The sequence below is a fragment of the Halichoeres trimaculatus genome, unplaced genomic scaffold (assembly GCF_033239565.1).
Source record: "Halichoeres trimaculatus isolate MK-OKI-2021-1 unplaced genomic scaffold, fHalTri1.1 fHalTri1_scaffold_1, whole genome shotgun sequence".
Taxonomy (NCBI): Eukaryota; Metazoa; Chordata; class Actinopteri; order Labriformes; family Labridae; genus Halichoeres; species Halichoeres trimaculatus.
In genome coordinates, this window is record NW_027437179.1 from 43530063 (window position 1) to 43551946 (window position 21884).

At 40.6% G+C, this 21884-nt stretch overlaps 1 protein-coding gene across 9 annotated transcripts in view; it reads left to right on the forward strand.

The window, feature by feature from the left end:
* The window catches only part of grip2b (glutamate receptor interacting protein 2b), a 355529-nt gene extending 333645 nt beyond the window's left edge, over window positions 1–21884 (forward strand). For all 9 annotated transcript variants that reach the window (XM_074668264.1, XM_074668291.1, XM_074668247.1 and 6 more), the window contains exons 14-25: window positions 2315–2395; window positions 5586–5649; window positions 6092–6237; window positions 7896–8040; window positions 13302–13441; window positions 13541–13735; window positions 13857–14013; window positions 16670–16784; window positions 17504–17717; window positions 17811–18019; window positions 18862–19008; window positions 20770–21884. In XM_074668264.1, the coding sequence (XP_074524365.1) occupies window positions 2315–2395; window positions 5586–5649; window positions 6092–6237; window positions 7896–8040; window positions 13302–13441; window positions 13541–13735; window positions 13857–14013; window positions 16670–16784; window positions 17504–17717; window positions 17811–18019; window positions 18862–19008; window positions 20770–20940 (1784 nt within the window). In that variant the 3' untranslated portion in view covers window positions 20941–21884. The remainder of the gene's footprint in view (window positions 1–2314; window positions 2396–5585; window positions 5650–6091; window positions 6238–7895; window positions 8041–13301; window positions 13442–13540; window positions 13736–13856; window positions 14014–16669; window positions 16785–17503; window positions 17718–17810; window positions 18020–18861; window positions 19009–20769) is intronic.

Genomic DNA, 21884 nt, shown 5'->3' on the forward strand with positions numbered 1-21884 from the left:
GAAAAGTCTATCAGAGAGAGAGTTTGTCAGAAAGAGTTAATCAGAGAAAGTCTATCAGAAGGAGTTTATCACAGGAAGTCTATCAAAGAAAGAGTTAATCAGAGAAAGTCTGTCAGAGAGGCTTGATCAGAAAAAGTGTTTGGGAGAAAGTCTTTCAGAGAGAGAAAGAGATTATCAGAGAAAGTCTAATAAAGAAAGGTGATCAAAGAAAAAGTTTATCAGAAAAAGTCTATCAGAGAGATTTCATCAGAAGAAATACTATCAGAGAGAGAATCTTACAGAAAAAAGTCTATCACAGAGAGAGTTCATCAGAGAAGGTCTATCAGAGAAAGTTAATCAGAGAAATTTTATCAGAGAAAATTTATCAGAGAGAGTTTATAACAGAGAGTTTTTCCAAAGAGAGTCTATCACAGAGAGTTTTTCAGAGAGAATCTATCAGAGAGAGTTAATCAGAGAAAGTCTATCAGAGAAATTTTATCAGACAGAGTTTATAACAGAGAGTTTCTCAGATAAAGTCTATCACAGAGAAAGTACATCAGGGAGAGTTTGTCAAAAATATAATTAATGAAAAAAAGTTTATACGGTGTGTCTATCAGGGAGTGTTTTTCACAGAGAGTTTATCGGAGGAAGTCCATCAGAAAGAGTTTATCGGAGAGAGTTTATCAGAGAAAGTTTATCAGGGAGAGTTTTTTGGAGGAATTCTTTCAGAGAGAGTTTTTAGAGAGAGTTTATCGGGGAAGGTTTATCAGAGAAAGTCTATCAGAAAGTCTATTAGAGAAAATTTGAGAGAAATTCTATCAGAGATAGTTTATCAGAGAAAGTCTAACACAGAGAGTTTATCAGAGAGTGTTTATCAAAAAGAGTTTATTAGACGAAGTTTATCAGAGAGTTTATCAGAGAGTTAATCAGAGAGATTTTGTTAGAGAAAGTATCAGAGAAAGTCTATCAGACAAAGTCTATCAGAGAAAGTCAAGCAGAGAAAGTTTATCAGAGAAAGTCTATCAGAGAAAGTCTATCAGAGAAAGTCAAGCAGAGAAAGTCTATCAGAATAAGTTTATCAGAAAAAGTTTATCAGGGAGAGTTTTTGGGAGGAATTCTTCCAGAGAGAGTTTTTACAGAGAGTTTATCGGGGAAGGTTTATCAGAGAAAGTCTATCAGAAAGTCTATTAGAGAAAGTTTGAGAGAAATTTTATCAGAGAAAGTCTAACACAGAGAGTTTATCAGAGAGTGTTTATCAAAAAGAGTTTATCAGACGAAGTTTACCAGAGAGATTTTATTAGAGAAAGTATCACAGAAAGTCTATCAGAGAAGGTCTATCAGAGAAAGTCAAGCAGAATAAGTTTATCAGAGAGAGTTTATCAGAGAGTCTTTCAGAGAGAGTCTATCAGAGAAAGTTAACCAGAGAGAGTTGATCAGAGTTGTTTAATGATTGATGAAGCGTCTCCCAGTGAAAGGTGAGGAGGTCGTCTCTGTCTCTGACAGCTCGGTCTCCTCTCAGCAGGAGGTGGAAGGAGTAATGACGGCTCTTTGCTGCAGAGTTTAACTCCATCAGGGAGATTTCACCCTGTTAGAGCAAAAACTCTGATTCTCTGAGAGCTACAACGAGCTAATGCTGCTAATGGAAACCACGGGCTGTACCATCATCAAGAGAGCTGGGGGGACAGATCAGTCTGCTCTTTCTCAATCACTGAGATCAAAATAAGACGTTTTTCAGTATATTTCACTCAGTATGTGTTTGAAGAAGTTAGTTTTGATGTAATATGATATAATGAATTTACTCTGAGGATTTTAACATTTGTTTCACTGAAACTCCTTCAGTTGACTCTGTGGTTAAAATAATAATCAACGAACTGATTTATTTTGATTCTGCAGTTCGTCTCTTATTATGTTTTTTTTCTCCTTTCATTTTGTTGCATCAGTAAATAACTTCATATCTCCAAACGAACATTTATTCACAGATTAACTCCAGAGGGAAATTAGAGAATCTGATCAGGAGCCCACAGGCTGAGGCAGAGAGTCCCAGACGCAGGAACGGAGTAACGTTGATCCACTTCCTGTGTCTGTCAGGGTCAGCTCAGCTCGTTAGAGGAGATAAAACTGATGGAGGAGGTCGTCAGGATGAGTCTGAACCGTCTGCTGTGTCACGTCTGCCTCCCTGGGTGCAGGAGTTAGTGTTGTCAGTGATCTGCACGCTGACAGTGAGGATGAGGAGTGTGTGTTTGAGGAGGAAGAGGAGGAGGAGGAGGAGATAAATGCTGATCACGAATGTAAACAAACGTTTGTCTTTGTTTTCTCCTCTTTGTCTCTGTCACAGAGTCTGTGGTGCCGAGCAGCGGCACCTTCCACGTCAAGCTGCCCAAGAAGAGAGGAGTGGAGCTGGGGCTCACCATCTCCAGTACGACACACACACACACACACACACACACACACACACACACACACACACACACACACATGCACTAATCTCTGCAGGACCACTGGGTGATAAACACAGACTGTGTTTTTAAACTCATTTAGCTATCAGGCCAAACGCCGTCTCTGTTTTCATTCTGTTTCCATCCATCTCACGCCGCCGGCTGGAGTCGGAGGCGAGGCCGGCGCATCCATCCAGCTCCTCTGAGACTCTGTGCATTTCAGGTTTCTTTAGAGGGGAATGAAAACACATTAGGAACGAAGAATTAGGAAATAAAAGCTGATTTAAAGCCACACCTGGCTGTTTCTCCTCCCTTTATCCTCGTCTTTATCTCGGCTGTTTTTCATCGCCTGGCCTTGGGCAAAGGAAAATTTTAATGCAACAAAAACAGTTTCTGTGACTTTAAATCTACTCTTTTTGTTCTTGAACAATAAAGTCCTGAGCACAAACCCAGAAACTAAATGAAGAGGCCTTAAGAGAGCCACTGACCTTGATGATCTGTGACTTAAGTGTTAGTCTTCCAGTATTTTCATAACTGATTGTCAGAGTTTGTGGACGTTAAAATTTGTAAGAGCACATCTTGCACACTGTCCAACCTGCACGGACATTTAACGGACAGTTTGGTCAGGAAAAAACAGGTTTACTCAGTGATTAATTCATGTTACTGTGGAAAATGTGAGCGTTCAGAATCAGAAACACTGTATTAAAAAGATGGAGCGGTTTACAGAGTCCCTGGTTTGGATCCTGTGGTGGTTTTGTGGTCCTGGTTTCCTCTCTGCAGCAGCGGCGCTCTCTGAAGCTCTGTTTTTTGGCTCTGCTCTATTTTTGCTGTAATGCACCAAATCTGGAGAAAGAAGTCCTCACACATCCAAACCCGGTTATGAAATAGTGGCTTTATTTACTGTGGCAGTCTGTGGAGACGTAAAATAATACAATTGCGCCCTCTGCTGGTTGGAAGATGTCACAGCTGGTCTCACAGGGAGACTCCAGCTGCTGATCTAACAGATTTGTGCTCCTGATCATGTTCATGTTGCTGTAAAACACTTTACAGCCTCCGTCAGTCTCTGTTTCTGTCCAGGAAGATTTTATAAAGAGGAAAAAAAAGATTGAATCCTAAACTTTCAGCCGTCTGAAGATGAATTTAAGGAAGTAGTGGAAGATATGCAAAAGTCTGCCTTACAGATATATCCCTGATCACTAAACACGAGACTAATAAAGCATGAGCTAAAGGCTAAAACACAAGCTAAAGTCTAAGACAGAAGCTTAAGAAAAACTCAGACTAAAGGCTAATGTACGAGCTAAAGGCTTCAACACCAGCAAAATGCTAAAGAACAGGCAAAAGACAAAGCCATGTCAATGAGGGGCTAAATGACAGGCTACAGGCTAAATCATGAGCTAAAGAAGAAAAAAACATAACAAACACAGGCTGAAGGCTACAAGCTAAAGGCTAAAACATGAGCTAAAGGCTTCAACACCAGCTAAATGCTAAAGAACAGGCTGGAGACTAAGGGGGCTAAATCATGGGCTAAAAACAAAAAAACAACAACAACCAAAAAAAACATGAGCTAAAGGCTTCAACACGAGCTACAGGTTATAACATGAGCTTGGGGCTAACTAATGAGCTATAGACTCAAACACTTGTTATCAGGTAAAACATGAACTAGAGGCTAAATCATAAGCTAAAGGCAAAAATACAAACTAAAAAACAAAAACTTGAGCTACAGGCTAAAACCCAGGTTAATGTGTTTGTGCTAACGTTGACTCCAACCCACAGTCAGCAGTTATTCTGCAGTGGTCTGTTCAAACTTGAGAGTCTTAAACAAGCGCTAAAGGCTAAAGCATGGGCTAAACGATAAAACAAGAGCTGAAGGCTAAACACAAGCTAAAACACGAGCTAAAGGCCAAAACATGAGCTAAAGGCCAAAACATGAGCTAAAGGCTAAAACACAAGCTAAAGGCTAAAACCATGAGCTAAATGCTAAAACAGGTTAATGTGTTTGTGCTAATGTTGCCTCCAACCCACAGTCAGCAGTTATCCTGCAGTGGTCTGTTCAAACCTGAGAGTCTGACACAAGAGCTAAAGGCTAAAACATAAACTAAAAACCAAAAAATGAGCTAAAGGCTAAAACCTAGGTTACTCTGTTATGCTAATGTTGTCTTTAACCCACACTTGGCAGTTATTTTTCCGTGGTCCGTTCAAACTTGAGAGTCTAACACAAGGGCTAAAGGCTAAAAAATGGACTAAATGCTAAAACAAGAGCTGGAGGCTAAACGCAAGCTGAAATGCAAGCTAAAGGCTATGCGCTTGAGGCTTTAACATGGGTTTAAGGCTAAACACAAGCTAGAACTCAAGCTAAAGGCTAAAACACAGGCTAAAGGCCAAAATATGAGCTAAATGCTAAACACAAGCTGAAATGCAAGCTAAAGCCTAAAACATGGGTTAAAGGCCAAAACATGAGCTAAAGACTAAAACACTAGCTAAAAGCTAAAACACAAGCTAAAGGCTTAAACACTAGCTAAAGACTAAAACACAAGCTAAAGGCTAAAACACTGTCTAAAGGCTTAAACATGGGCTAAAGGCTAAAACACAAGCTAAAGGCTCAACACAAGCTAAAACACAAGCCAAGGGCTAAAACACAAGCTAAAGGCTAAAACACTCGCTCAAACCGTAAACACGGGCTAAAGGCTAAACCCAGGTTAATGTGTTAGTGCTAATGTAGCCTCCAACCCACAGTCAGCAGTTATTCTGCAGTGGTCTGTTCAAACTTGAGAGTCTATCAATAAAATGAAGAGCCAGGTTACGTTAGCTCTGCTTGGTGAGGTTGGAGTTGGTAGATGAGCTCTGGTAGGACAGAACCAGGATTCACTAACGTTACACGTTACAGACACGTCTCAGAGCACCGGGCTGTGAGGAGAGAGAAATATAGCAGCTGCTAAGCTACGCTACAAACTGACAAAGTTAGCTTGTTGTCACGTTTCAAAGCGTAGCTTTAGCTAACTGTTGGTAAATACCTTACCTCGTGGAGCTGGATCTGGGAAAAGTCGTATTGAACAAAGAAAAGTTGAGCTAAGAAGATCTGATCTTTATTCATTTTAAAACAAACACACGGTGTGTTGAGACACGTTTGCTTATGATATAACATTTCAACGGTGATGTCATCTGTGTCCACAGCCAGTAAGAAACAGGGAGAGCCCCTCATCATCTCTGACATCAAGAAAGGCAGCATGGCGCACAGGTACACCTCCTCTTCCCACCTTTCTCTGTCTTTGTGCAAATATTTCACTTTTTCTGCTCCTGTTAGTTGAAGCAAGACTGAGCCAAGTCATTTAAGACTTTTTGTAAAACTGTAAAACTTATTTATTGTAAAATAATTTTATTTTTGGACGTACTGTAGGCCATACTCACAGGATAAATCCAGATAAAAGTCTTCTTTCTTTCTAAAAGTCTTTCTTTTTGGCTCATTTAATCCTGAAATATGACATTTCCCCAGACTTTTCACTCAATCTAAGCTAAAAACCAGTGCGTAGTTTTCAGGTTTTGCTCTGTACATCTCTTCCTCCTCCTCCTCCTCCTCCTCCTCCTCCTCTTCAGGTGAGCATGCTGTGAGTTTGAACAGTTTGATATCAGCTGTGATAGTTTCTGGTTTGTGTCTCTGTCCGTCTCTTTGTCTCCTCCAGAACAGGAACGCTGGAGCCCGGGGATAAACTGTTGGCCATCGACAACATCCGTCTGGAGAACTGCTCCAGGGACGACGCTGAGCAGATCCTGCAGCAGTGTGAGGAGCTGGTCAAACTAAAGATACGCAAAGACGAGGACAACTCAGGTAAGAGGGAGTGATTGGAGGCTCACAGCGAGGTCAGGTCTTTACACGTCTGTCTGAGGAGGGAAGTTTGATTTGAGGAAAAATCAGTCCTCTTCATTATCAGTTCACTACACACTGTTTGTTTCAAAGAAGTGTCGACTTTGAGCGTTGAAGTATGAGTCAAAAACTGCGGTTCCTCAAGCATCCACTCGAGGCTTGCTGCAAAACAAAGAAGTTCAATTAGCACAATCCAAGGAGCCAATCTTCACAGACATTTTTCAGGGTGTGTGTGTTTCTAAAGAGCTCATCGCTTTTAGTGATTCATCCACGTGGAGATATCAAAGTGCAGAACCACTACACTGCAAAAACTTATCACGTGTTTTTGTCTCATTTTCAGTAGAAATAAGGACTGAATTGCTGTAACGAGTAAAAATAAATCTGCAAATGGAACAAGAGAAAAGTTTCTGGTATTCAGACATTATTCTAGTTTCATGATTTTTCTTGCTCCATTAGCAGATTTTTTTTCTTGATCAGCATTTCAGACCTCATTTTGACTTTAAATAACTTTAAATAGTACATTTTTTCTGGACTGGTCAGATGAATGTAAATGTTCTTTATTTATACAGCCCTTCACAACAACCCTTTCAGTGAACCAAAGTGCTTTACAATATGTGGGGGAAAAAGAGCAATAAATAAAACAATTAAAAATAAATAAAGGCAATTACAGCAATAAAAACTATAAAAGCAGTGAAAGGAGTAAAATACAATAAAATAAAGTAAAACAGAGTAAAAGTAAAAAGTTAGAGTGTTACCACACTACTGGGTATTAAAAGCCATCCTGAATAAATATGTCTTCAGTCTAGATTTGAAAAGGCCCAGATTAAGTCTAAAACTATTTATTTTTTTATTTGAAAATAAGACAAAAAAAAGATAAGATTTCAGGCTGGGGTTCAGCAATAAAGTTGTTTGAATAGAAATAAACCAATGAGGGAGGAATACTGTTAAGGTGCAGTAGCTGTATTTCTCCACAGGGTGGTGCTGTTGTCCACAACTTAACAAGTCCTGCTGCTACTAAAGATACTGTGGGATTGATTGTTGTTGGAAAAAATGAAATTAAAGACGTTTTTAAAAGTCAAGAATCATTTAACAGATTTTTAGAAATAAATACCTGAGAAAAAGAAGTTTTTATGAGGAGGTTAGGAAAAAGAGGAAGGAATAAACATCGTCCTGCTGATGGGAATCTGGATCTGGATCCAGTTTCAGACCCTGGTCTCAGACGTTTCAGCCTCCATCTTTGACTCTGGGACGTTATGAGTTAATCACGGCCCTGAAGATGTTTGATGTGATATGATGTGATTACATAACAGAGACAGATTATGACTCAGAGGAGACACACACACACACACACACACGAACACACACACACACACACACACACACAGACACACACACACACACACACACACACACACACACGAGGGACGAAACGTGCACATTTTGTCTTTCATGACGATGCACACTGCTCCTCCGTTACCATGGAAACTCCTCTCCAGTGTTGTGTTGAGTTTTGACCTACTTCTGGAGGGATGTGTGCGTGTGTGTGTGTGTGTGTGTGTGTGTGTGTGTGTGTGTGTGTGTGTGTGTGTGTGTGTGTGTGTGTGTGTGTGTGTGTGTTCCAGATGAGCAGGAGACTTCGGGCAGCATCATCTACACGGTGGAGCTGAAGCGGTACGGAGGCCCTCTGGGGATCACCATCTCAGGCACCGAGGAGCCTTTTGACCCCATCACCATCTCTGGACTGACCAAGAGGGGGCTGGCTGAGAGGTGCACACACACACACACACACACACACACATCACAAAACAGTTGAATTAACTTGATCAGAGAGTTGCTCGTGTGTTTCCACTGAGCAGATGATCCTGACTGAAACGAGAGCAGAGCGTTAACACAGCAAAGACCACATTATGTTAATGTTATGATTCAGTCTCATCACCGCTCCGAGCATCAACACGTTTTCACTCTGAAACACAGAGAGCCCTCAGCTGATCATCATCATCATCATCATCACACCATCCTCCAACACGCAGCAGCTGCAGCACACACACGTGGGTGTTTTCAGTGTTTGTTCCTCAGGTCAGACCACAGCGATGATCGATCTCTGTGTTTATGATTCCTGTTGGTGTTTTTGAGGCTTCATGCCTTTATTTTGAAAGGACAGGAAGGTGGAGGGAGCAGGAAACTGTCAGAGAAAAGGAGGAAAGGAATCAGACACCTGTTGATGGACTGTGTCCTCTGTATGTTGGACACACCTGAACCTTTGGACCAGGGGTCATCAGCTACATTCATCCAAAATTATTCCATACATCAAGTCTTGTCATCCACACCAAACCCCAGCTTTACATCTGTAAACAATATATTCTGAAAACTACGGCCAAAATGAAGATTTTGAGAAACCCTCGTTTCATGGTTTCATGTCGACGCTGGGAAACAGAGTTTCTGGTTCTTAAACGTCACAGCTGAATAACAGGGTTATTCATCAGGGTTAATTCAGGGTTAATAACAGGGTTCACTCTGATTGGCTGGTTCCAGGTCTGAAAAATATGAAAGGTGTCTTCATGGCACTTTTGCAAAAAAATTCAATGTCCGAACATCTGAAAAAACACGTCATAAGAGTGTCAAAAACTTTACATCAAAATTTTAGACGTTTTTCAAGATTAAGGGTTCTTCCATCTTATTTTTCTATTGCAATATTTAGGTTTTGAGCAACTTTAGGTGAAAAAAAAGCACTTTTGACATGTGTTTGGTTTGCTCTGAGCCACACTTATTATAGGATTTACATCGAGCATGTGGAAAACAAATATTTTTTAAAAATGAGTGAGGGGATATTCATTTTTGGAGCTATGCAGCTATGTGTTGACAATATGGTGTTGCATTCACTTCAAATAAAAAAAGGAAATAAAAATATTATATATATATATATATATATATATATATATATATATATATATATATATATATATATATATATATATAATTTTTATTTTTTTCTTGGAAAAATATGGAATAATTTTTTTCTTCTGTTTTTTACAAGATACTATCTTGGAAAAACGGTTAATTTTCATCATAAAATACATAATATATAATGGAAAAAATATAAATATATTTTTTTTCAGTGTACATATATATATATATATATATATATATATATATATATATATATATATATATATATATATATACACAGTGTATATATATACACAATGTATATATACAGTGTGTTATACAGTGTTCTTGGAAAAACATGAATTCATCGTATTCTGATTTTTCTGTTTTTACAAGATACTTCCTTGTGGAAACAGGGATTGCCTCGTCATAAATATGCACACACATTTGGGCAACGAAAGCAGTGTTCAGCTCCATTCATTCAAATGAGTTTATTAAAAGCTTACTTGAAACTTTTGTCTAAATAAAAATACATGGTTATTCTGTGTTTAATTTCCAGAAATGATTTTACACCATGGAGTCAACTCCTGTCGAGTTTTAACTATTACAGAGTAACTGCACTGCAAAAAACTGAAATCACATCAAGTATTTTTGTTTTTTTTTTAAAGTAAAAAAGACGTCTGTTTTACTTGATATGAGCCACAGTCAACTTATGCCTCCAGAAAAACATTTTGATTTTTGTTATTCAAAGAAAAAATGGGGTCTGGATTGCTTGTAACAGGTAAAATAACAAATCTGCCGATGGAACAAGAAAACCTTGAAAATGTGCTTAAAACTTTGAAAATGTATCAATACAGTCACTTTTCCTCTCGTCCCTTTGTGCCAAGACATTTTCTCCTGAAAATGAGACAAAAACTCTTGATGAGTTTTCAGTTTTTTGCAGTGTAGAGGAGGAACACAAACAGAAGACCCATTAAACTTTATACACTGTTTGTGTGTTGGGGCTATTTTGGTTTCACTTTTGTGAGAGCAGGTGGAGACAGGTCGTCCATCTTTAACCACAGTTAATGTTTTACACACAGGGCTGAGTCACGTGGAGGAGGAGCAGTAAATCTCCAGAAACGTCCCGTCAGAGAGGGACCAGTGTGTGGGTAGAATAACAATTATCCCCTCTGGGGTCAAAGGTCACGCCTGGGGTTTAAAGGCCGCGACCTTTTCTCTATTTACCCCCTGAGAGCGGAGGCTGATGTAGAAACACGGAGGAAAGGTCAATCCCATTTAAAGCGTCTTTTTATTCAGCGGGTGAATCATTACCTCCTCTGGTTCAGCACGGCGTTAATCTGTGAGGGACTGATCTCTTCTTCTGCAGTCATGGCGGAAACACGTGCAGAGCGCCGAGCTGAGCGCCGAGCTGACCCTGCTGATCAAACGACGGTTTCTGCCTTATTTGGCGCTCTCCGCCAGCGGCTTGAAACCCTTATTAGGAGAAATAATAGAAGAGGCCGGGGGCAGTAAATAGAGGGATTCCCTCCCTGAGCGGCAGCTGAGTGTGCAGCAGGTGGTGTGTGTGACGCCGCGCGGACAGATGACCTAATGAGAAACACCACGCCGTGGAAAGACGGGATGGCGGCAGAATGACAGGATGACGTAACGTTTTCCTGAGTCACAATCGTCCCAATCACATCCAGCCGACCGGTTCATGGCGGCGTGCTCGGGGCGTGTGTTTGGAGCTGAAATGTCAGCTTTTATAATCCACACACACCCAGCGAGGCAGCATCCACACACACACACTCACACACACTCACACACGCTGTGTGTGTGCGGCCCCGTTTCTTGGAGTCTGTGATGTAATTGTTCTATTTCCTGTCCTAAACTGATGTCGATAAAGCACTCAGCCTCAGACCTGTCGGCTAAAAGCGCTCTAAAAATAAACAGCTCCACAGAAAAGAGGAAGAGGCCGATGATGTGAGCAGAGCTGAGTTTTCTCCTTCAGAGCGTTTCATAGCCGTGGTCAGACGTGGTGGGACGAGATGTGGTCGCTAGGATTCATTCAGGAGTCAGCGAGTTTTTCTGACCTCAGATTAAACACGTGATTATCTAAACAGGCAGATTATTGAAGTGAAATCTGATGTGAAGCAAATGTTTTTGTCTGATTTTTAGTGAAAAATTTGTGTTAAACTTCACATGAGCCACATTCACCTGACGAGTCTGGAAAAATGTTTTATTTCAAAAACAAAGACAAAAATGACTCACTGATTGCTTTCAAACACTGAGAATTGTGTGTTCGTTAATTTTTCTTTTTTGCTCTTTACAATCAGTTCAGATGTTGTTTTATCTTTTAGTATCTTGTCATGAGAGATTTTCTGGACTCCTGGGCTCGTATTAAGTCTAATAAGACTTGCCATGTTATTTTAAGTTTATAGCAACAAAAATCCAGCTTTGTCCCGATTCATATTCTACTTTCACAGCTGCATGGCTGATCTCATGGTTTAAGAAATGGATAAACAACAAAATAACAACTGGATAAAATGAAATAAAAGGATAAAATGAACAGAGCTTCTCTGAATCAATTGAGGGCTAATCATTTAAAGAACGTGAAATAAAATGAAAGTTATTTGGTTTAAAAGTCTGGGAATTTGGATAACTGTGTCAGAATAGTTTTTGTCATGATCAACAAAGAGTTTCCAAATATTTTTCAAACCTGTTGTTCTTCTTTCTTGACCCGTGTTATTTCTTCTGATGAGAGGGTAAAAGGGTGGACAGTTTAAACTTAAAATGAGACATAAAACCATGCTTAGATTTTATTTTTGCTGTAAATCAACGACTGTATCACAGAACCCTTCAGCAATTTATCTATACTCAGTATTGTGTAAATTATCAACAAGACTTCTCTGCCATGTTTAAAATTAAGCTTGCAAATTCGCTTTAGTTAAATAATATAATACAATATAATATAATATAATATAATATAATATAATATAATATAATATAATATAATTTATTATAATATAATATAATATAATATAATATAATATAATATAATATAATATAATATAATATAATATAATTTAATATAAAATAATATTATAATATAATATAATATAATAAAAATAATATAAAATGATATAATATGATACAATGTAATACAATATAACAAATTGAATATATTATAGAATAATATAACAATATAATACAGCACGATAAAATATATAGTTAAATACAAAAATACAATATAACACAATATAATATGATACAATATAATATAAAATAATATAATATAATATGATACAATTTCATATACTACAGTGTAATATAATATAATACAATATGATATGATACAATATATTATAAAATGATAAAATATAATGTATTATATTGATAAGTACTACTGGTAATAGTAATATTAATATAACATGATAAAATACAATATAATATAAATTAATATAAATTTTTAGAACATAACCCAATATAAAAAAATGTAATATATTATAAAATAATTAAATATAATATTAATTACATAATATTATATAATTTAATAATTTAATAATTAAGGGGGTTTCTTTGCTAGGCCCCAAAAACTCCAATGAAGTGCTTAAATTATTTTTTATTAGAGGTCTCTAACAACTAAATCTGTTTCATAATGATTAATGATAAGGCTTCTTTAGCTGCTGAGTAACGTTTGGCCTTAAACAACATTTGAAACTGAAATCCAGCTTTTGGGTCGGTAATGAGGTTTTTAAACTTAAAAAGGAAACCTAACAGATATTGATTCTCTCATTTCAGTCTTCAGACGTTCAGGAGTTTCTCCTGATTGGACATTACACTGTAGCGATATGTGAGAGTTAATTTAGCAAATCCAGATAGGGTGAGCAGGACATTAAAGAGGAGGTATTCTGCATTTTTAGATTCACATGTTGTAGAAATCCCTGGGTCTGTCTGTAAACTGATAAAAACACTCTGCTCTTAGGAAAGAGCTCACAAGCTTCTTCCCATAGCTCCACCCACCAACAGCTGTCAAAGTGCCGGCCAATCAAAGTGAAGGGGGCGTATGGGGCGAGGAGTCTTAAAGAGACAGCAGCTAAAACAAAACATTTCAACAAGGGTTTTCTGTTGAAATGATCATATTTTTTTTCTGTGTCCAGGACGGGCGCCATCCACGTGGGCGATCGAATCCTGGCCATCAACAGCGTCAGCCTGAAAGGAAAACCTCTGAGTGAAGCCATCCACCTGCTACAGATGGCCGGGGAGACGGTGACCCTGAAGATCAAGAAACAGCTGGACAGTAAGTCCTCAGAGAGTTCATTATCTACTGGGTATCACTGGTTCACTGTTTGATGAACGTCTCAGAGCTCAGGTTTCACAGCTGCTCTTTCTGTCAAAGACCTGGAGGAGAGGAAGTCCGCCGAGGCCGAGGACACCACCGAGAACGAGATCAGCGACACGGAGGAGGACGACCTGACGGACAGCCAGCAGACCAACAAGCTGTCCGAGCTCTACTCCACCACCATCCCCAGCGTGGACTCTGCCATGGAGTCATGGGACGGCTCGGGGCTGGACGCCGGCTACGGCAGCCAGGGTGAGCAGTGGATTAACACGTGTCGCTGGGGATGAAAAGTAGTTTGAAGAAAATCCCAAATCCTAATCTGTAATCTCAAACACTTCATCTGTTTGAGCCCTGCGTCCGTCTCCTCCTGCAGGTACCTACAGTCACCAGGCGGCGGGCATCGCTCTGCACCCACACGAGTGGCGAAGCGCCAAGCAGCAGCGCAGCACCACGCCACCTCCTGGACGCAGGAAGAACTACCCGTTCAGTGACGGGGGCTTCAGCGAGGACGACTGGGACAAACCCCCAGGGTACGGCTCAGCTTTGTTTGACTGTCTGACTTTAAAAGAGCGATCAGGATGAGAGATATCAGTTTAATTTTCACTCTGTATTTTCATCCTGTCACTCATTAACAAACTCTGAACTCAGACCGCTCCACATTTTGTTTGATCGTCTAAAGATGATTCAAGAAAAAGAAGGACAGACAAATTTGGTCAAAATAATTACTCAGCTTTAGTCTTTTACCATTGTTTTTTTTCCACCCAAGAATAAATGAAGCATCGTTTTTTCTGTGGCCTGTTGGCTCCTGCATCAGGTGTCACTTGAAGTTCAACCATTCTATCAAAAAGATCAATTTAAGATCAACAACTCAGAATAAACTGATAAAGAGAAAAGCCAACATTTTTCATCCTCGTAATGAAATCCTAGTTAGTTTTTGCTTTTACTGAGACTGCTGTAAAGTGAATTTAATACACCATCACGTTTCTCTGGCTTCTGCTCACAGTCTGACCTTTGCCCAAATCAGGTCAATCTCTGTTTCAGTAAGTAAGAGAGTACTTTATCTGAGTACAAATATTTAACTACCTCCCAGCTGATTGGGGTCAAAGGTTCAATCAAAGATCAGTAAATTATAAATAATCATTATTCCATCCATCCATCCATCCATCCTTACATTCATTCATCCATCCATCCATCCATCCATCCATCCATCCATCCATCCATCCATCCATCCATCCATCCATCCATCCATCCATCCATCCAACCAACCATCCAACCATCCATCCAATATCTATCCATCTATACATCCAACCAACCATCCATCCATCCATCCATCCATCCATCCATCCATCCATCCATCCATCCATCCATCCATCCATCCAACCAACCATCCAACCATCCATCCAATATCTATCCATCTATACATCCAACCAACCATCCAACCATCCATCCATCCATCCATCCATCCAACCAACCATCCAACCATCCATCCAATATCTATCCATCCATCCATCCAACCATCCATCCATCCAACATCCATCCAACCATCCATCCATCCAACCATCCATCCATCCATCCATCCAAACATCCATCCAACCATCCATCCATCCATCCATCCATCCATCCATCCATCCATCCATCCATCCATCCATCCATCCATCCATCCAACCAACCATCCAACCATCCATCCAATATCTATCCATCCATCCATCCAACCATCCATCCAACCATCCATCCAACATCCATCCAACCATCCATCCATCCATCCATCCAACCATCCATCCAACATCCATCCAACCATCCATCCATCCAACATCCATCCAACCATCCATCCATCCAACCATCCATCCATCCATCCATCCAAACATCCATCCAACCATCCATCCTTCCATCCATCCATCCAACCATCCATCCATCCAACATCCATCCATCCATCCATCCATCCATCCAACCATTCATCCAACCATCTATCCAAACATCCATCCAACCATCCATCCAACCATTCATCCAACCATCTATCCAAACATCCATCCATCCATCCATCCAACCATCCATCCAACCAAACATCCATCCAACCATCCATCCAACCAATCATCCATCCATCCATCCATCCATCCAACCATCCATCCATCCATCTATCCGAACATCCAACATCTATCCATCCATCCATCCTTGTTGCTCCCACCATCAGTTTATCTGTATGATAATTCAGGGTCTATAAATGGTTTATGAACTCACTGAACAATAACCTTCTGATCAACTGTTCTTGAATCCTCGATCAAAGCTGCAAACGAATGAAGGGTCTGTACTTTTATTCCCAAACCACCATCTCTGAATGTGTGGACACACTTCTATCCCACGTCACCCCACATCATCAGATCCTGACGTAGTGGTCACTGAACATTAGTGATCTGCTGCAGTGTTTGCTGAAGGCTAGCTCAGCCTGGTCCAACAGATTCATGACAGCTGAATCAGGGCTCCCCAAATACTGATTCCTAAACTCATCCTCAGTAAAAACAACAGAAATCTGCATTAAAGTGTTTTGCAGGAGTTTGTTTTTCCTTTCTGGACCTGTGTTTACTTCAAACTGTGTGTTTTTATCGTATACACTCAGCGTTTGAGCGTTTAACGGAGGGCTGCGCTCACCGTCTCCTCGTGCCAAAATCAGCAGCGTCAGTTTATGTTGAGGTGGAAACCTGAGAGTGGAGGTTGAGTCATGAAGCCGGTGAGACCAACTACATGTGTGTGTGTGTGTGTGTGTGCGATGAGTCAGGAGGTTAAGCCTTGAGGACAGCAACACTCACTGGGGTTATGTAACACTAACGGGGGCGGAGAGATGAAGAGGAAGGAGGGTGAGGAGAAGAAGCAGCTGCTCAGTGAAAGTGAATTCATCTCATCACTGAGGGACGGACGGCGTTTAGAGATCACGCCGCTCTGACACGCTAACACACCCTCAGGATGATAGTGATAGTGATGATGATGATGATGATGATGATGATGCATTCGTTAGAGCATCATGAGTTTCTGCAGGTATGAAGGCCCCAAAACCCAGTAAAGACTACATCATGACCAGGGACCAAATCTGATCGGCCTGCTGACTCCAGAGTGTGTTTACTTCCTGCTAAAGCAGCTTCATTTATCTGTGTGTGTGTTTGTGTGTGTGTGTGTGTGTGTGTGTGTGTGTGACAGGTTCATAGGCCAACCCCCAGACGGCATCCTGCTGGATCCAGACGACAGTTTCTGGTGTCAGGCGCTCGAGGACCTTGAGACCTGCGGCCAATCAGAGCTCCTCAGGGAGATAGAGGTCAGTGGGCGTCGTAGCACCAACCTTAGCCTGACGTAGCATTAGCATCTTAACACAAATGACCTGAAGGTGATGCAGGAATGCAGATGTTGGCATTTGTTGTACTGTGCATGGTTTCTGTCAAAGGGGAAAGATGTACACAAACACGGGTCCCAGTTTGGCTCTGTTCATAGGTTTTGGGCCCCTCTATGGAGCTAATCGGAAACTTTTACATAACCGCGCATCGACCTCACCGTAACGCTCCTTTCTTTCTTTCCTGGTAGTTAGTCTCTTATTAATAAACAAGCTTTAATATAACTAAAATCTCTAAAGCAAGCAGTAAACATGGTTTCACTTACAAACTGATGATCTCACAGACTACACTGCCCCCATGTGTGTCGGAGGGGTACTGCAGTACGACGCTAACATGGCAACAGAAGTTTGTAGTGCTCACAACTGCATCAGCAACCAAGAAAGTATAAACCAGGCTTGATTGGAAAGGAAAGTGCCACGAAAATCTTAATTTTCAGGACAAAAAAAAAAATGTTTTGGGTCTAATAAACAAAAAAAAACAAAACAAAACAAAACAAAACAAAACAAAACAAAACAAAACAAAAAAACATACAAACAACAACTTAACTTCAGTCCAGCCACCACAAGGTGAAGCATGCACATTTACCTGTCCTTTACAGGTGTATTAAGACCGAAGTTTCAGGGTCTTGGTGATCTTGTTTCTCCAGGCGTCCATCATGACAGGAACCGCCATCAGTCTGGGCGTCGATGGCGTGAACAAACCTCCACCTGAGCCCATCCTGAGCCACAGCAGAATGAGCCCCTTGAGGAGAAACTCACTCCTCCACCAGGCCAACCTCCTCCACCAAAACGCACACCTCCACCAGGGGCCCCACCTCCACGAGGAGGCCCACCTGCATGAGGAGGCCCCGTTCCACCAAGGTAACTGCAGACGACCACAGCAGGTCTTCTGTCTCTTTAAATAAAGTTCAGTAAATATAAAAACACAAATGTTTTTGCACCAACTCTGCCCAGACGTCCACCCGTACCAGGAGGCTCTCTTCAACCATGAGGCCCACCTGCACCAGGGGGCCCACATCCACCCAGACAACCAGTCCCCTCTCCTGCACCACGACCCCAAACCCAAGGCCTCGCTGAGGGTGTCGGAGAGGACGTGGGAGTCGCGTCGGATCAAAGAGGAGATGCAGGGGATCCTGTCCCCGACGCCTCTGGAGCTGCACAAGGTGAGTCCGACCCTGGACCCTGGAGTCCACTTTAGTCCTGGATGGGGTTAAAGTCTGGTTAAATGCAGAGCTGGAAGAAACGGTGCCCTCTACGAGTTAAACTTTTTGTGTTGACTTTATATTTTTACAGTGCACGTGTTACATAATACAGTATGATATACGTGTTATAACCGCTGAGACCCCCTGCTGGCCACACACCCTACCCCCCGGTCTGATTTATAGCCCTGACTTCATGTACAGGTCTGGGTCGTGTTCAGCCCAGGGGAGGAGCAGAAACTGCGTTTTTGACCCTGGGGAGGAGAAAATGAAGGTCTGATTGGTTTAATGGCCCCGAGCCAAAGTGTTACAGCATCTAAACGGCGTCTCATTAAAAGATCATACATTATTCATACATAACACACTCCTGCCCGCTCCCTGTTTCTGCTCCCTGTTTCTGCTCCGTGGAGCCGCAGCGCTCAGAGGAACATCTGGCTCACATTAGAAAACAAACTCCATACTGTCCCGTAATGATGCTGTGGTCCGTGTGGAGGGGCGGTCTGCAGAGGGTCCTGGGTTAAATCATCCCTGTGTGAAGTCTACAGGGGGGGGTAGTGTAGTCCAGGACATACAGTACAAGACAGAGCTTCATTCAACCACTCAGAGACTCCACATCCTGTATTTCTGATGCAGCTCAAACACAGGCGGCAGATAAAAACGTGACGCTGTGTTTCAGAGAAGAGCATCTTCTGCTTTGATGGATGAAATAACACACACTTCCTTTCCTGCTCGTTTAAAGCCAAACCAAACAAACGGACCTCAAACATCTGTCAAACTAATCGTCCACGCCGTGTCGTCCTCTTCAGGTCACAGTCATCAAGGATCCAGAGAACGACGACTTCGGCTTCAGCGTGTCCGACGGCTTCTTGGAGAAAGGAGTTTACGTCAACATGATCAGACCTGATGGGCCCGCAGACCGGTCTGGGCTCAGACCCTACGACAGGATCCTACAGGTAGCAGAGAAGGACAATTATCTCATGTTTATGCCGACAGCTTTGTTGGTTAATGAGCCTTTTCTCTTCCTGGTTTGTCTGGAGAAAAGGTCGACATGTCTCTGTCAGCTCCTGGTGTTACAGGTTAAAGAGTGACCCTGTACACTGGAGCCCTTCAGCTGAACGTGTCAGTGGATATCGAGTAGACCAAGGGTCTTCAACCTGTGGCTCTGGAGCCTCATGTGGCCCTTTGACTCCTCTGCAGTGGCTCCTTGTAGCTTTAAAAAATATGATTGAAAAAAAGAATTGTTATTTTTCTTACAGGGGGTATTGATGATTAAAGACACTGACACTAAATTAAATCATGCTTAAACATTTAGTTGAACTCATTTTGCATCACCTCTTGGAAAAAAGCTTTTAAATGTCATTTTTTTGACATTGCAATTTTTTAACTTTATTTTTTTGACATTTTGACAAATAAAGAAAAAGGAAATGTCATTTTTTTTCAAATGATTTTAAATTATTAAAGAAAAAACATCTTGCAATTTTTTTGCAACTTTCACAGATTTGGAAAATCAAGCAAATTTTCAACTTACTATTCTTATAATTTTTATATTTTTGCAAATTTCAATTATTTTATTTTATTTATTTATTTATTTATTTATTTATTTATTTATTTATTTATTTATTTATTTATTTATTTATTTATTTTTTGGGGGGGGGGTAATTGCAAATTTTTGAACTTTTTTTTAAAAAACATTTTGCAACTTGAAATGTCATACATTTTGCCAATCTATGAAACTTTTAATATTGCACAATTTTAATTTTTCTTTTTTTTTTAATATCTGCCAATTTTAAACAAATACAAAAACTAAGAAATCACATGTTCAACTTATAAACACTCAAAACGTATATTTTAGATAATTATTTACTAGATTTTCACTATGAAAATAATTTTTTACACTTTTTGTCTTTATTGTGAAGATAAAGTCAAATTTGTGGCTCTGAATAACCGGATTAATATAAATGATTATTATGGCAAGACATTATCAAACAACAAAAAATGATGAGTTTAGCAATATTATCAATATATGTTATCACTTTAAAGTATTCTCTAAAAAGTCTTGCAAATTTTTGTCAATTTTTAAATTTTCAGAATTTTTTGAAATTTTCACAGATTTTTTTTAACATTAAACTTTTTTTTGTTTTTGTACATTTGACAATTCAAAAAGTTTTGAAATATTCACAGATTTTTCAATTATTTTTTTTTTAATTAATTTTTAGCGTTTTTTTTGTTTTGCATTAAAATGTTTTGGAATTTCACAAAATTTAAAAAGCCTTTTGTTTAGATAATTGATTACTAAATTATTATACATAGAAGTTTGTCTGCCCCCCTCTGGTCTGGCGGTGTAGTGCAACTATTTTTTTTTCTCCACATGTTATGGGTATGAATTGCATAATCTCCAGGTCTCAGAGGAAACAAATACAAACAACAGGCCACAGGGACCATTTAAATTTTAGGAAAGAAATTTTAGGAAGTAAGAGTTCCTGGAACTTCTTGTCAAAAAACGTCACATCAGTCAGTCACCCCATTATATACTATATTCAGTCCCTGTAACATCCTCCTCTGGTTTTTGTGTGATCCTCTTAAAGTCGTGTGTCGTTCACCATCTTGTTTTTTGGAGCCACAGTAAACCACGAAACATAAAAAAGCTCGGAGTGAATCTTTGTGTCGTTACGCCTTCATGCAGTCATCTCCTGCGTGTGTTTGTCCCCGTCCAGGTGAACCACGTGAGGACGAGGGACTTCGACTGCTGCCTGGCCGTCCCTCTGATCACGGAGGCCGGGGACCGACTGGAGCTGGTCATCAGCAGAAACCCCATGGCCAACGAGGACGACGAAGACGACTTAGAGGACAATAACAACACTTTGGACCACCTTCCAGATCTGTAACACTCACACACACTTACACACACACACACACACTTACACACACACACACACACACACACACACACACACACACACACACACACACTCACAGACAGACACACTCCTCTGGCTGGCAATAATTTCTCTCCCACACATCGTGCATGCCCACAGCCGCCCCTCCACCTCCCGTCACACTGGATCTCCCGCGCCGTGTTCCTCCAGCAGAGACCCTCCTCTCCAGAAGGCTGACTCAGCTTCCTCACGGCTAGCTCCAACATAAACAACCATTAACTTGGCACTTTAACCCTCCGTTTGGACCAGTCCTGACTCTGAAAGCCCCAAACAAATGAATCAAACCCTGCAATTAGGATGAGGTAAACGGAGCTGCTATTAATGCCAGACCACAGGTTTATAGAGACGGCTGGAGCTGATCCGGAGGGATCTGCCTTATTATATAAGCTGTGAGGGGCTCAGAGAGACTGCCTTCTTCAGTATGTGGCGTTGATTTAGAGAGGTTGTATAAGATGCATGAGACGGTTCAGGGAGGAATCCTGTGGCTGCGCTGGACGTCCAGACCGCTGCTACAGATCTGCACATTTCAGGAGGTTTCTGTCAAGTATGAAAGACTCCAAAAGTCTTCTAAAAACTCTGCAACTGCATGCTAACATGTGCCGCCATAACAAAGTTTAAACCATGATCACATCCCAACTGCCAGTCTGGGTTTAATGGGTCCAGGGAAACATGCAGGGGTCTTCAACCTGCGGCTCTGGAGCCTCATGCGGCCCTTTGACTCCTCTGCAGTGGCTCCTTGTAGCTTTAAACAATTATTATTGAAATAAAGTTGTTGTTTTTTTTTAATGTTTTAAATAAAATCCTGCGTTAACATTAAGTTGAACCAAACTGACAACGTGCCGGATTAATATACATGCTCGATATGTGGGAAGACGTTAGCAAACGAGTAATGA